Below are 19,800 nucleotides of genomic sequence, written 5' to 3'. Positions count from 1 at the left end.
ACTTGTTTTGACACTCATGATGAATGTTTGTAACTATATGAATTTCATGTCTTATCTGAAATGCCAGATTGCTTGTGGCTACCTCTAAGGCGAATGTAACTTTAGTTTCTGTTACAACAGTTGACAAGAACTGCATTGGCAACATGTTAAATGTAACAAAGATAAAGAGTGCAGGGAAACTGCAAGTGTGGAATTTTCAAATACCCCCTCCCCCCCCCCCCCGCCCCGATCCAAGATTGCTTTAAAAATCAGGTTTGTGCTTTGATAGAAGAAAAAGGCTTGGTGATTTTAAGGGCTTGTGTGGCCTTAGTATATGACTTTGTGAGCTTAAATCCATTTGTTCACCAAAAATAAGTTTTGAGGAGGTTTTTTTTTATAAAAGTTTGTAATGGATACCTGGTTGGCAGATTTTGATGGGAAGTAACCCATGTCTTCTGGATACTGTCTCATTCTACTCAATCATGCTTGCCTTTTCCCCCTGGAAATGAGCTTATGGTGAATTCTTTCATGCAGCTCAGCTGCAGGAAACGAGGCTGGTTTGGTGGTTTCTTTTTTTGACTGGTGGAGAAAGATGCTTATGATTTATCCTTGCATGCTGAGTTTAAGGTTAAACTCTTGAGGGACCTCTAAATTGGCACTTGCCACATCATGTGTATGTTCAGATGATAAACTTTTTAGGGCCTGGTCTGCAGGCCAAAAATTGGAGAGAAGAAATTAATCTAAGGGTTTGAGACTGTTGCAGTGGGTCTTGAGACTATTATTTAGAAACATTGTTTAGAGAGGATCATGGATGTTATTTTTCTAAAAACTGCTTTTCAATATTTAGTTTCTGCTTTGTTCTTTGTTTTAAGGACTATCGGACAAAGCCCTTTTGCTGCAGTGCATGTCCATTTTCCTCGAAGTTCTTTTCAGCGTACAAAAGCCACTTCCGGAATGTTCATAGCGAAGACTTTGAAAATAGGATTCTCCTTAATTGTCCTTACTGTACTTTCAATGCGGACAAAAAGACTTTGGAAACGCACATTAAAATATTCCATGCTCCAAATGCCAATACACCGAGTGGAGGCATCAGCACTTTTAAAGATAAAAACAAACATGATAGCCTTAAACCTAAGCAGGCTGACAGTGTAGAACAAGCTGTTTATTACTGTAAGAAGTGCACTTACCGAGATCCTCTGTATGAAATAGTTAGAAAGCACATTTACAGGGAACATTTTCAGCATGTTGCTGCTCCTTATGTAGCGAAGGGAGGTGAAAAGTCACTCAATGGTGCAGTTCCGTTAAGTTCCAGCACCCGAGAGGAGGGTAGTATTCACTGCAAACGATGCCTTTTTATGCCGAAATCATACGAAGCTTTAGTACAGCATGTTATCGAAGACCACGAACGTATAGGATATCAGGTAACAGCAATGATAGGTCACACTAATGTAGTCGTTCCGAGATCTAAACCTTTGATGCTAATAGCTCCAAAACCACAGGATAAAAAGCCTATGGGACTCCCTCAGAGGATGGGTCCCCTTTCCCCTGGAAGTGTTCGATCTCTTTCATCACAACAGATGATGAACAGACTCACTATACCAAAGCCTACATTAAATTCCGCAGGAGTGAATATGATGTCAAATGTTCACCTACAACAAAACAATTACGGAGTCAAATCAGTGCCACCAAGTTATGTTGGTCAGCCAGGGGGAAGGCTAAACTTAAGTGGTAACGCACCAGTTTCTATTCCACAGCAATCACAAACAATGAAACAGTTTTCAGCGAGTGGAAATGGAAGGCCTTACACTCTTGGAGGGGAACAGAGATCACAGGCCTCAGCAAGATACTCTCTTCAGTCTGCCAATTCATCTTCTCTTTCATCGGCTCAGTTGAAACAGACGTCATTATCTCAGTCACAGGCAGCTTCAAGAGTATTAGGTCAGTCTGGCTCGAAATCTCCTGTAGCTGCTACAGGTCCTTCCGCTGTCAATACATCATCCACACAGAAGTGGAAAATCTGTACAATCTGTAATGAGCTGTTTCCTGAAAATGTGTATAGTGTCCACTTTGAAAAGGAGCACAAGGCTGAAAAGGTGCCTGCAGTAGCTAACTATATAATGAAAATACACAATTTCACTAGCAAATGTCTATACTGTAATCGCTATTTACCCACTGATACATTGCTTAATCATATGTTAATACATGGTCTGTCTTGTCCGTATTGCCGTTCAACCTTCAATGATGTTGAAAAGATGGCCGCTCATATGCGAATGGTTCATGTTGATGAAGAAATGGGACCTAAAACTGATTCTACTCTAACCTTTGATTTGACATTGCAGCAGGGTAGTCACACGAATATACATCTTCTTGTCACCACCTACAACCTGAGAGATGCTCCTGCTGAATCTGTAGCTTACCATGCCCAGAATACTCCCCCAGTTCCTCCAAAACCACAGCCGAAAATCCAGGAGAAGTCTGATGTACCTGTAAAAAGTTCTCCACAAGCAGCAGTTCCCTACAAAAAAGATGTGGGGAAAACTCTCTGTCCTTTGTGCTTTTCAATCCTAAAAGGACCCATATCTGATGCACTTGCACACCATCTACGGGAGAGGCATCAAGTAATTCAGACAGTTCATCCAGTTGAGAAAAAGCTAACCTACAAATGCATTCATTGCCTTGGTGTATATACTAGTAACATGACTGCCTCAACTATAACGCTGCACCTTGTTCACTGCAGAGGTGTTGGGAAGACTCAGAATGGCCAGGACAAAGGTACTTCGTCATCTCGGCTAAGTCAGTCTCCAGCTGTAGCACCTGTAAAACGTACTTACGAACACATGGAATTCTCACTAATGAAGAAAAGGAAAATGGATGATGATGACTCCCCCTCTGCCTTTGAGGAGAAGCCTGAAGAACCTGTAGTTCTAGCGTTGGACCCCAAGGGTCATGAAGATGATTCGTATGAAGCCAGGAAAACATTTCTTACAAAATATTTTAATAAGCAACCATATCCCACTAGGAGAGAGATTGAAAAGCTGGCTGCCAGTTTGTGGCTATGGAAATCTGATATTGCGTCTCATTTTAGTAACAAAAGGAAGAAATGTGTTAGAGATTGTGAAAAATACAAGCCTGGTGTGCTGCTTGGTTTCAATATGAAAGAGTTAAACAAAGTCAAACATGAAATGGATTTTGATGCTGAATGGCTATTTGAAAACCACGATGAAAAGAATTCCAGAGTCAATGTTAGTAAGACTGTTGATAAAAAAATAAACTTAGAAAAAGACAACGAAAGTTCCTCAGACAGCTATGAAAATATAGAAGAGGAATACAATGAAAGCGGTAGTCCGTTTGGTCAGCGCATTTCTGACATCGGTGAGAAAGCCTCTTCTGATAGCATAGTGGAGAACCCAGAGGACAGCATATCCAAGGAAATCATTGAAGAAAATACATTACAGTCTCCAGAGAAGTCTGATCAAAAACAAGAGGAAAGCTCTAAATATGAAGAGATTATTTCTGCTGAAGAGCCAGCAAAGCTGGTAGGTGATGTTTCAGATAGCGAAGGTGATCAGGATGATCAAGATGACACTGTTGAATGGAAAGATGGAGCTTCACAGTCTGAAAGCGGGCCTGGTTCTCAGCAGGTTTCTGATTTTGAAGATAATACATCGGAAGTAAAACCAGAAGTGTGGACAGATGAATCCTCCCAAAGTGAAGATGCTGGTAGCAGTAAACCGACTGTTGAGACAAAAGAGGGTGGATCCGAAAGTGATGAAGAACAGTCAAAGTGGAAAAATCGTTCCTATGGAAAAGTAGAAGAGTTTTGGTCTAAGGACCAGTCACAATGGAAAAATGCATCAGAGATTGAGGAGAGCTTGTCAAATCAGCAGATGGAATGGCAGAATAGCACAATTGACAGTGAGGATGGAGATCAGTTTGACAGTGTGACTGATGGAGTAGCAGAACCAATGCATAGCAGCTTAACTGGTGTGGAGCTGAGTAGCCAGCAAGCATGAGCTGCTCAATTCAGAAGTGTCAGTAATATGATCCAGTCTACAACTGTCCAAACACTTTCATTTCAGTATGACTGCTAAGCTTAAATTCTGACTGGTACTGCCTTTCGAGTGCTAGGTCATGGCATGTGGTGGTTGCGGCCACTATTATTCCAGTGGTTATTTAAGGATGCTGTTGGCTAATCTTGCTTGAGAATACCTGCTGGGATGAGCACAGTAACTTAATGTGAAAACGGATGAGCTGGTGGCTCCAGAATGCACACAGAGAAAAGCAGAGGTTTATTTTATCTGCATTTTCAACATCTATTTCACTCTTGTACATGTTCAGTTGTATGTCTTTTTAAACATTACCCTTTTTCACATGGTAGTGTAGGGCCAACCATACAAGCTACCAGTTCAATGTGTATAGTAGACTATGGGGAAATTGATTTTTTTCATGTATCATTCTGAATAGTTGAAATGTATATTTGTACAGTCTTTTAGACCTATTCAAGTGAAGCTTATGAAATTGTTCTTGTGTACCCATCATAGATTTGTTTCTCTTTTTTAGTGTTGCCCTGCTGTGTAATAAATGCTGTATCTAGTTTACCTAGCAAAAGCTTGAAACTGCTATAGTATGAATTTTGACAAACTTAGTTTTTGCACATAACCTTGTACAATCTCGAAACAGAGGCCAGCAACATAAAAAGATATATCTGGACTCTATTGTATTATAGAATTTTCTTGTTCTGAATATCCTTGACATTACAACTGATGACAAACGTATTTCAGAGCCATTTTCTGAAATCTTTTAAGCTAAAAAAGAAAAATCACATGCAAGAAACAAGTTTGCAGCTACTAATTTTGACACCTTTTAGATCTGTATAAAAGTGTATTGTGTTGAAGCAGCACACTGAAACAGAAGTGCTGTGTTTTGGATATTTAGTTTTATCTTTAGTTAACACCAACAAGGTGTTGTATTCATTTATACCATCTAATATATGACACACTGTTGTAGTATGTATAATTTTGTGATCTTTATTTCCCTTTGTATTCTTCATTTAAGCATCTAAATAAATTGCTGTATTGTGCTTAATGTAAATATTTGCTTTATTACATGCAAGTCCTACATTCCTGTTTGGTAAATCCCATGTTGCTATATTCTTTTTTTTTTCTTTCTTTTCTTTCCTTCCTTCTTCAAAGTGCTCCATAGCTCTGCTGGGGCATGTCTGTATAGTACTTTCTTACTGAATAGACTGATCTCTTCAAGGATATTGAAAATCTTACAAAACTAATTTTGGCTGAATTTGTCTTTACTATTTAGCATTCTAGAACACTAATTTATAAATAGGATTGTAGTGATTTGCTTGTTCTGCACCCTGGAGAAACAAGGTCTATGAATTACTTGTGTTTTTCATCCCTTTGTACTTACATGAATGAAGATCACTTTCACATATTAAAAAGTTATCTAGAACTATGTCCCTCTCTGAAGCACTACATACTGAGGGTAAATGACAGCAAAGCTGTTTAAATGGTAAGAATTCAAAGATGAAGGAGCATGCCTTGCAAGCTACAGACTTATTTTGGCTTTGAAGAAAAAGTAATTTGAATACTAAAAAAAAAAAAGTTTGCTAAAATTTGTGATTGGTTTTGTCAAACCTGTCCTGCATTTTGGCAAGTGTGCAGACAGACAGCTGCATAACCAAAACCTCAGTGAGGTAATTTACTGAAGGGAATCTAACTGTAATGAGAACAAAACTGTTCTTAATTAGCATGATGAGTTTGATTTAGGCATATGTCTAATACAGTATCAGAAAGTAGGTACTCTGATATTTACAAGAACTAAATTGACCTGTGAAATTTTCATTAATGTAAAGGAGGAAATTGTTCTGTGTTCTTCAACATTTTAAACAGCAAAAGCATTTCACAGAGAACTTGAGAAAACATTTCGATACCTCTCTAGCAGTCTTGGGTAGGTATAAACTGTACTTTCCACTAGTATAATGAACAAGCCACTATATACACCAAAGATGAGAATATGTGTATGCTCTTATGTTCTGCAACTAACTCGTGCTGCTGACGCTCTTTGGAATGAGCATTTCTGGGTTTTGTTGAACTAATTATGTGTGTGAAGTCATGACTGAAAACAGTTACCTCTAGGTGAAGATGGTTTAGGTTTGTCTTGTTCCTTCCCCCCCCTCACAGAAGGGATACGTACTTACATTCTGCTTTTTTAACTCAGCGAAGTGGAAGTTGGACTGGCTCCCAATTATGCACTCAAGTGGTAGATGATACATTTTAAGAACAGTCAATAGACGAAAAATACTTTTGACATTTACATCAGCAAAAGAGCTCTTTGTGTTTCTCTGCCTTCAAAGAAAGCTTGAGCCTCAACTCAATTTGTTAGCAGGCTTTCCAAACTATTTTCATAGAAAATAATAACTTTTCAGCAAATCAGCTGAGAGTTTGTTAACTACTGCTTAGAGATGTCAATGGGTTGGTAATCTTTTTCCTGCAAAAAACAGGCACTCAAGTCCTAGAAAAGGTTATTCCTTGCTAAGAAAAGTTGGTTATGCTCCTTTCGCCCTTTGTAGGCTGCTCTATTTCCCAGGAGGCTACTGTCTGAAAACTTAAGGCATTTCAGAATTTGTTTGTGTCGTTTCACCAAGGCTTTAAAGTATTTTAAAAATGCATTTTTTTAAAAACTTAAAACCCAACAGTTTAATAAGTACAACAACCTCTGTTAAGCAATGAAATAAAAAACTGGGTAGTATCTTACAAATCTGCATTATATTTGACTCAATATCTGGCAAGGTTAATTTAGTATTAGTGAACTCCATAGTTAAAGTCAAATTTCCAAATTCTGAGCTCCTGTTTGTAGTCAGTGAATAGCAAGACTATAAAATATGAACTGTTTAGAAGTGCTTCATTTGCCAGAAAATTCCGTGATAGGAAATAATATCATTTCATGTAGTCATTAAATTCAAAGGTCTTGCACAAAAATAGTCTGGTTTACCAGAAATATCAAGAAGGATTGGGGGTGGTTGTTTCAAGTGGCATAAACTTTCTGTTATTTCAAACAAGTAAGTTACTCTTCAAATCTGGATTATAGCCTAGGCAAGAATTCCTTTCTAGATTTGAGGCTAACCACACATTTTTAAGGAAGTCAAAAAGCAGAAGAGGTAAATGACCCAATAAGACTGGAGGAACTTTAAACCCAGCTTGTGTAATCTTAACATATTGCACTGTTACAATTTTATGAGATGGAAGTTGCCCAATTTTCACATACATTATTAAAGTTCTATAGCAGAACTCTAGAGACTTGCTAGCTGTGCTTGCAGAGTAGGCAGCTCAAGCTGGCATTTAAATTCTGCTGTATTCAGGGGGAGACCTTGAAAACACACTAGTCTGTCCAGCACAACCGAGCAGGACCATTAAACTTACTTAAAACTCTTTGCTAGAGAATTTGTTTCAGCCAGTTGACCCGAATTGAAGCAAAGCAAAATATCTTTTCTATCTTAAATACGCTATCTGAAATCTAAAGGTTGGTAACAGTTGAGAATGAAGTAGGGGGTTATTAGCATAGACAATGTTTCTAGACAGGAGACAGCTTTGTACAACAAAAACTCTCAGAGCTGGTGTGGCCTGTAGTTTGACTTTCAAGGAATACCCGAGAGTGGCAAGGACAGTCTGAGACTGTTAAGGGTAGTTGCATTTTATAAGATGCTTTATTTCCATGGGTGTTCATAAGGGCTTGTAATAACTGTTATTCTGAAGCATTGTTCATTGCACTGACTTGCAGTTGAAATGCAGTGGTTCAACAAGTACATTTCTCCTTCTTTCAGTACGCTCCTCTCCTTCCAACCCCTCCCCCTCAGTCCTTGAAGCATAGTTACAGCCAATAAGCTTTCCTTCAAACTAAACGGGGACAGACAGACAGCTTTTACTAAACTGCCAGTGCATCATACACTGAAGGCACACTTGATCTCAGCATTTTCCTTTGGGTACTGACTTAACCCTTTTAGTAACTGGGATTGCTACTAAATCAACCTTTTCCATGATGTTGCAGAAATATCTGCATTGAAGTTTTCTTTCACAAGCTCTTAATCTTACGGAAAGTTCAAGTGACATTTAATGCTGCCATCCTCTGTTCAGCAGTAACATTTCTGTAGCAAGAACCTGCCAATTAATATTTGACCCTTTGACATGTATTTTCAGGACAGAAACCTGAATATTCACCCAGTATTTTTATAGGAAAATTCTATCATTCTTACCAAGAAATTAGTAGGTTTCAAATATCCACTAATACAGTTACAGTGAACAGTTTACAGTAGTACATATATATCATACACTGCTATGGTATTAAAACAAGTTTATTTCAATTTTTATCAGAACCAAAAGATTTCAGGAATATGTTGCGTATACTGTCTGTTCATTTCTGTTAATAAAGAAGCTGATATTTGGAGAAACAGGTTAGTATAACTAAGAGTATTTTGTTACTTTCATAACTAATTTGCTTCTCTGTAATACCAGCTTACTTGTAATAATCCATTACAATAACCTGCATTGCAGGGGCAGAGACATTGACTAGGTCTGTCTTCTATGGCTTTACATTTTAATTCAACTTTATCTTTCATCATCAGTCCCACTAATAAATATGAAAAGGTTGAGTTCATTTATTTCTGCATCAGAAAAGCATTGGTCTCCATGGTTACTCAAAGCCATGGAGCTTTACTTTCACCATAAGCTTTTTTTTTTTTTTTTCCCTTTACAGAATTTGCATTGGGTCCTCCATCTTGAGTTTTTTCACAGGTATTTTTAAAACAAGAGCATTTATTTCTATTTCTCCATATTGTACTCTATGCAAAGCCAATCATCTGAAAAGTATATAACCTTCTCTTCCAGATGTTCCTTATTCAGAGAATTGAGTGGTTTTTGTTTCCCTAGACCTATTTTGAAGTAAAAAAAAAAAAAAAAAAAAAAAGGTACAGGAGCACAGATGAACTATGCTACTCCTGGTGCTGGCTAAATAACATCTGCATTACAAAATGGCACATCCAAAGGTCCGTAACAGCTTTGCAGAAAGTTTATTTGTACCATTCAAGTTATATTACACAACAGCTTGTAAACCCCTATTCCTAGTTTGAAATAGAGTACTGGAAGCTTCAGCCATGTGCAGTTTATTGAATTTAAGATTTTGACATTGACTTCACGTTCTCTTGTAAAATCTGAACATTTGTACATTTGTGAAGCTGGCAGTATTAGCACATTACTTGACAGTTTTAACATGCTATACTGCAGCACTCTTCAACCTTCTGATCATTTAAAGTATAAAAATGTGAAGGTAAACAAAGTGAGTTTTTATACATTTTCTTCATTGATTTAGGAAGCTTATCAATAAGGACAAACTACTGTGATCAAATCTTAGCATAAATGTGATCTACAATATGACCAGAAATTTTTAGCTTCCCTTAGAGATGCTAGCCAAAGATCTGAAATGTAACAGTTGCTTCTCTCTAATGTCATAAAGTGTGAACCGTAAGAATACACCTGGCCAGCCTTTCCTAAAACCTTTTGGTAGTCAAAAATTAATCATTTTGATACTTGGTACCTACATAGTTCATAGGAAAAAAGTCTTCAGTTCGGTAGAGTTTTGGCAGGTCATAGGGGCATGCTGCTGATAGAGGATGTCTCTGAAACAAGAACAGGACAGAAATTAATCTTATTGTTACAGAACAGGAAATAATACTTTAAAGAGTTGACCATGTAAAAGAGATTGGGGGGAGAATCAGCATCTCAGAAATTACTTTCCAATACAAGATAACTGGCTTTGTAAACAATGCTGAAAATGTGAAGTTGTTTACTTTCACACCTGATTCCACAGACTTTGCAATCATCTTAGCTGGATTAATATTGAACAGATAAAAATAGAGTAGGACTCAGGGGAAATTAGTTTTAAAGCACAGAAAAATGCAAATGAATTAGTAACACTGGAAAATACTGACTACAGAAAAAATATAGAAAGGGATTTGGTTTTGCTTCTGGGGCTTTTAAGAATTCAAATAATTGATTAATCCTGAATTGAGGAGATAAAATAATTTTTCTGTAATGCAACAATTCAAACCTCTAGCTAAAATCACAGTCTCAATGGAAAATGAAAAGCCTATCTTTCCCATAAAGCTAATGGTCTTCAGGCTCTAAACGTAACATATTTCCAGAGAATAGTTTGCTATTTAGATGTAATCCTCACATTTACTTGTATTTAATTGTCATTCATGTGTTTCAAGCTCTGCATCTGGTTACAAACATTTATTGAGAGTATCCACTTCTTATTCTTTGGAATAGATACTGGCTCTCCATATACATCTAGGCACAATTTAAGAAGTAAATATTCATTTATACTATGACCTAGGGTACCGGCTACTGAAGCTGCACTGCCATGTTGACGTTGTCAGAACAGGCACGATGAATGAGGGTTCTGCTGACAAACTCTTGATTTGTACATTTCAGAGCTCAGTACCATGTTCTCAGAGAAGGGCACTGGCTAGCTATTAGGATATACAAACTTTGCTATGGGGGAGAAAAATAATTCCAGTGATAATCATCAACAGATGAATGTGGTTTTGAAGTTTTTATATGCAGACCCAAACAAAAGGAGATAGGCTCCTTTTAATGGGCAGAACACTAGAACTTTTAATGTAAAATGTAAGTTTTTTCATCTAAGACTGAAAATCAGTCACAACCACCAACTAAGACAAGATGAAGAATCTGAATTGATCATGGAAGAACTACTAGTAATAAGGTTCACCTCTGCAAAATAGAAAGGAGAAAACCAAAGAAGCTGTGAAAATAGCCAGCTGTAACAATTCACAATGGAATACTAACTTTTTCTGTGTTTTCCCTAAAATATAAATAGAGAGAAAGAAAAGTGAAAAGTCACTCCAATTTTCAAAGTAAAGTAATCTGTCCTTCATTTTGAGGGCAATATTGCCAGTGGTCCTACCTGGAGAAAACAAGGCCGGAAATGTTATGAATTACAGTAATTAAACTTAAGCTGGGTGACAGTCTTTACAGAAAGCCCTGATCAGAGCAATCAAACTTAACTAAGGACATGAGCCTCTCAAACTAACTTTAAAAGTAGACTCAGGATTTCCCATAGCTCAAGAAACCACTGTCTCACTCTGATTTGTAACTGGTTATTTTAAAACTGCTTATTCTTAGGACTTACTATCCAGAAATCCTTGATGATGCCATGATTGCAATGAGAATTTACGTTTTTTTTCTTTTTTTTTTTGAGATCCCTGCAATAGTAATCTGATGCTTTGATGAATAATACCTTATTACTTATATAGTACTACAGGTATGATGATTCATAGATACACTTGGTCCCTTCTGACCTGCAGATACTCTATGTTTTCTATATACCCTCTTGACACAGGTGATTCTTTTGGGTGACTTCCTGTAACCCTGCCATAAAGACTTACAAAAGTGACGACTCCTGTTTTACATCTACCCACACGAAACTTTCATCAAGGAACACTCCTGTTATTAGCTTCAGTTAAAGGAACTACTTAAGTCTTCATTACCTTAAAATACAGCTGCTGAATCAATACTAAATGAGAGGCCAAGATACCAATCTATATGACTTGACAGTATTTTACGAGGAAGGGGTCTGAGAAAAGCTTTCTTTCACAATGGTACAGATGCCACACAGAGTTAAAAGACAAGGGCATGAGGAATCTGTGCACTGTGCACATCACACAGACTGAAGATGAAATAATTCCTTTGTGGTCAGGTTGCTGTGAAACTTAAAGGAAAAGTGATATGGTTGCCTGCTATGGAGGCGGGGGGCGGGGGAAGAGGGAGAAAATGTCTTGAAATTCCAAAGCCTATTGAAGTCATCCAAAGAGAAAGGTTTAAGTAGTAGCAAATAGCTTTTCACCTCTAGATCACTTGATTCATGTGTGTCACAATCTAATAAAGGCCAGGTTATGGCCCTTAGAAAGTGGGTGCTCTCATTAGGATGGCATCCATACCGTAACATACAACCACTAGTGGCACTGACTACAGCAGTAGCTTGCTGAAGGCTAAGTGGCCATAGGACTAAACTGTGTTTATGTCTAATCCAGGCTTTAAAGGTCTTGGGCAAGGTTCTGTCATTTCACTGGCATCTGTAAGCACCTATGGCACCTATGCAGTGCAAATACATAAATCTTTATTTCTCCTCTTAGGTCAGGCTTGACACAGCGGAGCACAGTTTAGCAAGCTTACTTTGTACCTGAAAAACACAAGCTGAAAACAGATCTCTGTTGAGATGCCTTATACCCCTGTATTCTTTATCCCAAACTTGGAAACCATTCATTAACTTAAAGATCCAACAATGAGTGAATAAACTGAGGAAATAAAGATTAAAGGAATTAGAGGAATTTAGCATTTGGAAGGCAGTATAACATGTTTAGATGAAGCTAGATCAAATAGTAGAAATGACAGGATTAAAACATTTGCAAGAGCTTTTGAAAAATAAAGTATGCACAACAACTCTACACTTGCAGGCAAATAAAAAAAAAAGGCATGTAGAATCATGCTTGAAAGATTAAAACTTCTGGTGGCAGCTTTAGAAACTTCAGTCAGTTGCATTTTAACAGGCAGCCAAGTTATACAGGAAGACAAGTTGTGTGACATAATATCTAAGGCACTAAAAGCACCCCTTGAGAAATACAGGTTGAAGCCCCTAAAAGCCAGGCCCCCAGCTGATAAAGCTTAATACACAAGAGCGGTAAGAAAATGACCCATTTAAGAGCATAGTGGTTACTCTGACAACTGCAACCCAACAGCAGAACAGCAAAGCTGTGTCAAAAGGTGATCACTTACAGGTTGCATCACATCCAGGAAACAGCTTAATTCACAGACAGTTAGATTCTACCTTCTATTGAAGAATAATAAATACTGAGCTGAACGTGTCTGTCTGCTCAGTTTCATTTTCATAGCCAGGCTTAAGTCAACCTGCACAGCAACGTTACATTTAAGGTGAATGCTGTAAGAAGTCCAGATGTGAACATGGAAAATTGTTTCCCTTCTATCCAATTATCTACAAGATGGTCCAGAAATCCACTTTGGTACTGCTTTTATAATGCAGATGTTAGGGCATCTACCCCTCGGGGACCATGAACCCAGCTCAGCAAGACAATTCACCCATCCCTGGCTATTCTCTTTCCCAACAGCCTCCCAAACAGATCAGGAACAGGTAGCACTTCACCTGCTTACAGGTATAATAAATACACTCTGGGAAGCAGCTAGGCAAGTGCAGTAGGTATGGTGTCTTTGTGGTACAGGGGCACTGATATAGCCACCAAGTGCCCCAGCAGAAAGGTCTGGCATAATTATAAGGATTTCTGACCCTATTCCAAACAGTATGTTTATCCAGGCTATTTGCAGTGTGCCTGACCATTACAGCTAAAACATTGAGCTATTTTCACAAACAGAAAATAGTAGATTACCTAACAAAAGGAGGAGGAATATTATTTCACACAGAAAAAAAGAAGTTAACGTTCCACATGTGGTGTCTCCGGAAACTTAGCTGCTAACTTGAAACTTCATTCTTACTCTGACAGCAATGATTCCAGATTAAAAAACACCAAAAAAAAAAAAAAAAAATCTCCTTTCAGGCTACCAAATTTAAAGTCTTGTTAGTTCAACTTAGATGTATTTACGATAACTGTACTGGAGCAGTTATCCCTCTGAACTGACCTCTGGATCAATTCGGCTGCTTCAAAGCAGAGAAAGGAGCAATAATAAAGTATTTCAGCCACACTGCTGGACTGTGATGCTGACTTTGCTTTAAGTACTATTCATGTTTCCACAGCTCTTGAATCCATTTCTTTTACATCTGCTGCCTACCACCTGAAGCAGCACTAATCTACCTTTCCCTTGACACCAATAAACATATTTGCTCCTGCTAGTTTACAGTGAAAGACTGCCAAACTTTCTGGAGTGGATCAGCACCACTGCAGATATCCAAAGAAAACAAAGCCGCTCAAGGAACACTTCTCTACAGAAACCTGCAACAGCAATTTGAACTCTGCTATGAAAGATAAAAGGGGATTCTCAGCTATCTGCCAATACTTATTTTTCAGATTTGGTCATTCTCGCAGGTATTAAAATCAATACCTAGACTGTAGAAATCAAAACAGGGCAAAAACTGAAACCTGTTTCTTCGACAGCTCCAAAACCAAGCAAACATTCTCACTTTTTTCCAGCAAAATTTAAAAACTGCCTATTTGGATTCCTCATGATCTTAATTTTTAATATAATTCTACATAACAATGGTAAAATAATTTTCATTTCTACTGAAATAGATTTAAAGTTCAACATTAAAAACTTCCTTCTTAAAATCCTATAAACTTTGGCTTTTCCAACCAGCTTTCTTTTGATTGCTCCCAGCTGATCCAGCACAGTGCTAGCGGACTCTTGTGAGACAGTTTTGGGAAGAGCATGAATTAAAGAACCAAAATGTTCTTCACACATCAGCTCTGATGCTGAGCACAACAAATCCTCACCCACACGTTCTTCTCTGTTAAACACTTGCTATGTACCAAGAAAGTAATTTAATAAGGATGTCTTTAAAAAAGAACAAGGGGTCTGATGTTCATTACTGCCACATCAGAGACCTCTTTTGCTTAGGCTGGCTTCCATGGTAATTCTTATCTCCCGTTTGTGGGGCTACCAATCCTCCTGCCAAGACAAACAAAACTCAGCTATTCTCTAAGCATATGCTGAGTAAACGTGCCACTGATGATGTAACACAGCACGTCATCTACACAAATGGGAAAAAACAAGCAGTGTAGGACCAGTGTTAAGGCTTATCCTTAGCTAACTAACATAACTTCTCACAAGCTGCTTAAAGCTTCTCAACGGTGTTTAACTAGTGTCAAGCAATTGCCTTTTAATTAGCAACTTTAAAATAGATTGAAGATTGAAGATTAATCTTAACAATAGCCTTACAAACTAGCCAAACACTACTGCACCTTAGGAAATCAAGGCAGAAAGGTTGGACGGTATGTCCCAACAGGCAGCAAGTCATGGCAGAGCCCAAATTTAAATCAGGACTGACAGAGGAATTCTAGCAGAGCCTGCAGCACTGGTTTAAAACTTCACCGCCTACAGCTGTCCTCCCCATTCCTCCCGCAGAGGTTATTTTTCTCTCAATCAGCAGAAGGAAGTGTGTCGCCACATCAGAGCCATCAGCCTGGCACACTACCTTAAATCACCGATGAAGGTAGGTTTGTACTAAGGTGCCCAAACTATTAATTGTAAAAGCCAGAGTATGGGTGTAAATTCTCCTCTTCAGGACAGTAGTAGTTCCTGTTCTAAGGCAAAGTAATGTCAAACCACTCCAATTTTCAGAACACAAGCTTCAGACCCTAATTTTTGCTTATCTCCCACAGTATATATGTTTTACACAGAATGACTTACAAGCGTTCGATTCCATTCTTGACTTCATATGTACAGCATCTTTACTATCTCAGCAAGGTAAAGAAACTTATCTATCATTCTTTAAGCCCAGAATGTGACTGGATGAGGAGCACAAGCTGCAGAATTTTCTTCCTGAGAAAATAAAAAAGTCTTTTCTGACTCTGGTACCTGTGGCCATCATGAGCTGGAGTCAGCTGAGCTGGACATCTGACCTCATCCACAGCACTCACAAAAGTTTCCAGTAATAACCTCTGTCTGAAGATCATCTTACCTTTCCCTTTTCCTTCAAGTCTGTGGGATTACTGTGAAAGCTTTCCAGATGCTTATTGACTCTTGCATCAATTTTCTTATCTCTGATTGACCGGGGGGGGGGGGGGGGGGGTGGGGTGGGGAGAAGTTCTTCCTACAGCGTTCTGTTACTAGTCTCCTAATTAGAGGACAATATAAACTTTGAGGCATACTGTTTCCAAACATAAGGCAATCATATCACTTTCTAGTATTATTTATGGGCCTCAAAAGCACAGTAAATAGTTCACAGACTGACTGTGCAGGTTTCATTCTTAAAACAGTTGATGAAGCAAATAATACACAACAGAAATAGGAAATTTACCAATCAGAATGAAGTTCATGCCCTCACCTGTTCGTTTTGTAACTCAGAAGGGACATGCCTTATCCTTCTTAGCATGATCATAGTATCATCTCCACCATAAATCATAAGTTTTTTCTTCCTGTTGTTTTAAACATTCTGTGTAGACACTTCAGAGCAAGGCCAATTCCATGCAAGCTCCAGAAAGCATCATCTATATCCTTTTGGCTGAAATTAGTTATTAATGACAACCTTTCACTTATGACTAGAATCTCTTCAAGAGAAGGATAAAGCAGGCTTCCCTTTGTGGAGTACAATACCATGAAAACATGTAAAAACAGTCAAACAGCTATTTTTATTCCATAAAGAGTAATGAGATACATAAAGTCAAGAGAATTTAGAAAAAGCACAGGAGAAAAAAACCCACAATGTTCCCTTTTTTTTCCCCTCAATCTCTTCAGCAAAGATCTATTCAACAGCTGCAATAATGATCACTGCACAAATCAATAATCTTGCTGAAGCCAAGGGTAAGTACAGTTTATTAGCTGTTCAGTAAGGAGACAGAAACACAAGGATGCAGCGGCTCTTCTGCCAAAAGAGTGTGGGATGCAGAAGAGATGTGATAGCTTTGAAGAATCTCACTGCAAAGTGTGTTCTAAGCGTATAGTCTAAGATTTTGTGCTTAGGCATGTTATCCACCAGACTTTCTTCTCTTCAGTGATGGATCTAGTTTCTCACTAATATAATCTTTTTCCCAATATACTGTTGCCAGAAGGAGCATGTCCTTTAAAAAGGAAAGTCTGGATTTGTTTTGTTGTTGCCATTTGTGATTGGTCTGACAGTCTGTGTCTATGAGGCTTCCTAAGGCGGACTGCCCTGGCTTAAGCACTCTCAGTCTCTCAATTTATTTCTGAACAAGAAGCAGTAATATATTTGGGGCTGTTCCTCATGTGTTAATCTTCAGGGAAGCCAAAAGGGAATAGGAGTGAAAGAAAGAATAAGACAAACTAAGATGAATAATAACAATAATACCTAGCATTTCTATCTGCAGGAGCACAAAGGGCAGAAATTGGCCATTTGATCTTCACAATATCCTTCTAACACAAGTATTCTCATTTTACTAGTAAGATAATTCTATGCATTCTTTGCCATGTTTTTTACTGCAAGGTCTGGTCCCAGAATTCCTGGGTCCCTGTCTAGTGGCACAATCTAAGGAAGTGCATAAGACAGGGGCAGATACAAACAAGGACTATTAGACCAAACTGGTAAAAAAAAAAAACCCAAAGCCCCATGGGACCAGATGGATGCATCTGAGGATGCTAAAGTTGCTGGTTCACATTGTTGTGAGGCTGCTGTCAGTCATCTTAAAGGTCAGGGCAATCAGAGGAGGTTCTTCATGATGGGAAAAAAGCCAAATATCACGCTTGTCTTCAAGAAGGACAAGGAGGAAGATATGGGGATCTACAGGATGTTCAGCCTAACGTCAGTGTCCCCAGAAATATGGAGCAAATCCTTTTGGAATCCATTTCCAGCACTTCAAAGAAAAGGAGGTGATTGAAAAGAGACAGCGTAGATCTAATAAGGGCAAACAATGGTTAGCAAACCTAATTAACAGCTGGCTAGAAAGCTGCTTTGCAGAAAAAGTACTGGTGGTCCTCAGAGACAAGAAGCTGAATCTGAATCAGCAGAGTGCTCCAGCAGTGATGAAAGCTAACAGCATACTGGTATTAGTACAAGCACAACAGACTGAGGGATGTGATCACTTCCCTCTATTTTGACACGAGACTGAATCTGGACTAATGTGTCTGGTTTGGGGCTCCCCACTTCATGAAGTATTTACTGGACTGACATACTTGGAGCAAGTCCAGCAGAGGACAATCAAGATGCTCGGGGGCTGGAGCACATACATTATGATGAGAGGTTGAGACAGCCTGTTTCTTCAGCCTGAAGAAGAAAAGTGCAATTTAGCTGACGTCTTCAACTATCTAATGAGTGAAGACAGAGCTGCTTATAGAGAAAACAGAGCTGGTCTCAACTCAGAATGGCATTGCAAAAAAAAACCCCCAACCTACAGGCAACAGATGTAAGTTGCAGAAAGAGGAATACCAATCAGACATAAGGAAAAAAATGTGGTCAAAGACTGGAACAGGTGCCCAGAGAGGCTGTAAAATCTCCCTTCTCAGAGATGTTCAAAACTTGACTGGACAAGACCCTGGGCAGCCTAGTCTAACTTCAGTTAGCCCTGCTTTCAGTAGGGAGTTGGACCTGATGACCTCCAAAAGTTCTACCTTACATTATTCAGTGATTGTAACTGAGGCACAGAGGCAACAAATTACTGGAACTCTGCCTGTGGTCTTAATCATGTTAACCCTAAGCTTTAAAATCGGCATTTCTGGGCTATTTATTCCATTCCCTAACTGCTGGGGAATCCCCATGTGGTATTAGTGTTAGGTAGGTTTTGGTTAAGTAGGGTTTTCTGCTTTCTTGCACAAGTTAAATTATAAATTAAAAAAAGGTAGTGCTGCACTCACATTACCCAGCGGCACTCCAAGCAAAATGTGCAAAGTCCAAGTCTGCTGCTATGTCTGTTACTCATGTCTGATACTCAAAATGAATTTATTCACTACTCACTAATGTATCACTTGCTGTCAGTCTCAGTCCAGTTCCTAGCAGACCTTCAAAGCAGATGTTAGATAGCTTTTTCCACAAAGGTGCTAAAGTGAATGGCTAGGGAGTCTCAACTAGGCATCTTATCCTGGCTTTCAGTCTTTCGGAAATGAGTTAAGGCATAAACAGCAGACTCCAAGGCTGTCAGTCCTAGACTTTCATGAACAGTTTTTTCTTTTTCTTTATTAATGCAGTGTCTGAGGCAAGCACATACAATACCAGAATAGTAATAGCCTCAAATTATAGGTCCCTTTGCAAATCAATTCATACCAACACATTTTCTCATCTAAGACATTTAAACATTTGGAGCCTCTTGCACATGGAACAGCAGCTGAGGTCCCCAAGGAACAACTCAAACTGCTTTCACTTTCTGGAATAATACCACAGACAAAAGTAAACAAAAATAATACCATCCATCTGAAGCATGAGGCAGCATTATATACAGAAGGAGTTAGTAATTATAATGGGAATCAGATAAGGCTAATAAAAATACAGATTGACCAAATAGACAGGACAAAGCACAAAGATTTCACACGCCTTTCCTTAACTTGGTAAATGATTCACTCTGAGTCAAGGAAAGAGCCTGCTTCCCAAGCTGGCTCACTGTTTCATTGTTACCATAATACAAACCAACCTTCCAACTCCTTGTCTGAGACTATGAACAAACAATCAGGCAGTATGGATATGAGACAAAACTGAGCTCGAGCTCAAACTAGAAAGGCATTTGGACGTGGTCTGAGTGGCTCCAGACAAGAGCCTTTACAGTTTCTGTACTTCAGTTCCATTATCTGCAAAATGGGGGCAATGAAGCAGTATGAAACTTCACACTTAAACTCGCCAATTTTATTACACTAGGTCCAGCAGCACTGAAGGAATGGATGAGGCTGTCAGAACATCCCACTGCAATTTATGACTGCTGTCTCCCCTTCACCTGTTGTGCACCTCACTATAGAACTTAGCTTCATCTTCTTGGAAACTTCTTAAGCACACTGGAAGGCTATTATGTCCCAGTAAGTTTTCTCTTCTTCAGGCTGAACAAACTCAGCTGCCTCAGCCTCTCTTCATTAATCATGTTGTCCAGCCAAAGCATCTTGATGACCCTCCCCT

General features: G+C 38.7%; 2 protein-coding genes across 23 annotated transcripts in view; one reads left to right on the top strand and one right to left on the bottom strand.

Annotated features, from left to right (window-relative positions):
* Nucleotides 1-5,059, top strand: part of ADNP (activity dependent neuroprotector homeobox) — a 35,400-nt gene extending 30,341 nt beyond the window's left edge. For all 21 annotated transcript variants that reach the window (XM_075019452.1, XM_075019408.1, XM_075019444.1 and 18 more), the window contains one exon: nt 852-5,059. In XM_075019452.1, the coding sequence (XP_074875553.1) occupies nt 852-3,992 (3,141 nt within the window). In that variant the 3' untranslated portion in view covers nt 3,993-5,059. The remainder of the gene's footprint in view (nt 1-851) is intronic.
* BCAS4 (breast carcinoma amplified sequence 4) overlaps nt 1-19,800 on the bottom strand; it is a 56,856-nt gene that overhangs the window by 3,890 nt on the left and 33,166 nt on the right. The window contains exon 5 of one of the 2 annotated variants that reach the window (XM_075019463.1): nt 9,584-9,661. In XM_075019463.1, coding sequence (XP_074875564.1) covers nt 9,584-9,661 — 78 coding nt within the window. Of the gene's footprint in view, nt 1-7,251; nt 9,662-19,800 lie in introns of those variants that run through there. The other variant, XM_075019473.1, reaches the window with a different exon arrangement.

Source organism: Buteo buteo, chromosome 2 (genome assembly GCF_964188355.1).
Source record: "Buteo buteo chromosome 2, bButBut1.hap1.1, whole genome shotgun sequence".
In the NCBI taxonomy this organism is placed as follows: Eukaryota; Metazoa; Chordata; class Aves; order Accipitriformes; family Accipitridae; genus Buteo; species Buteo buteo.
This window is presented reverse-complemented; position numbering and strand designations above follow the sequence as displayed.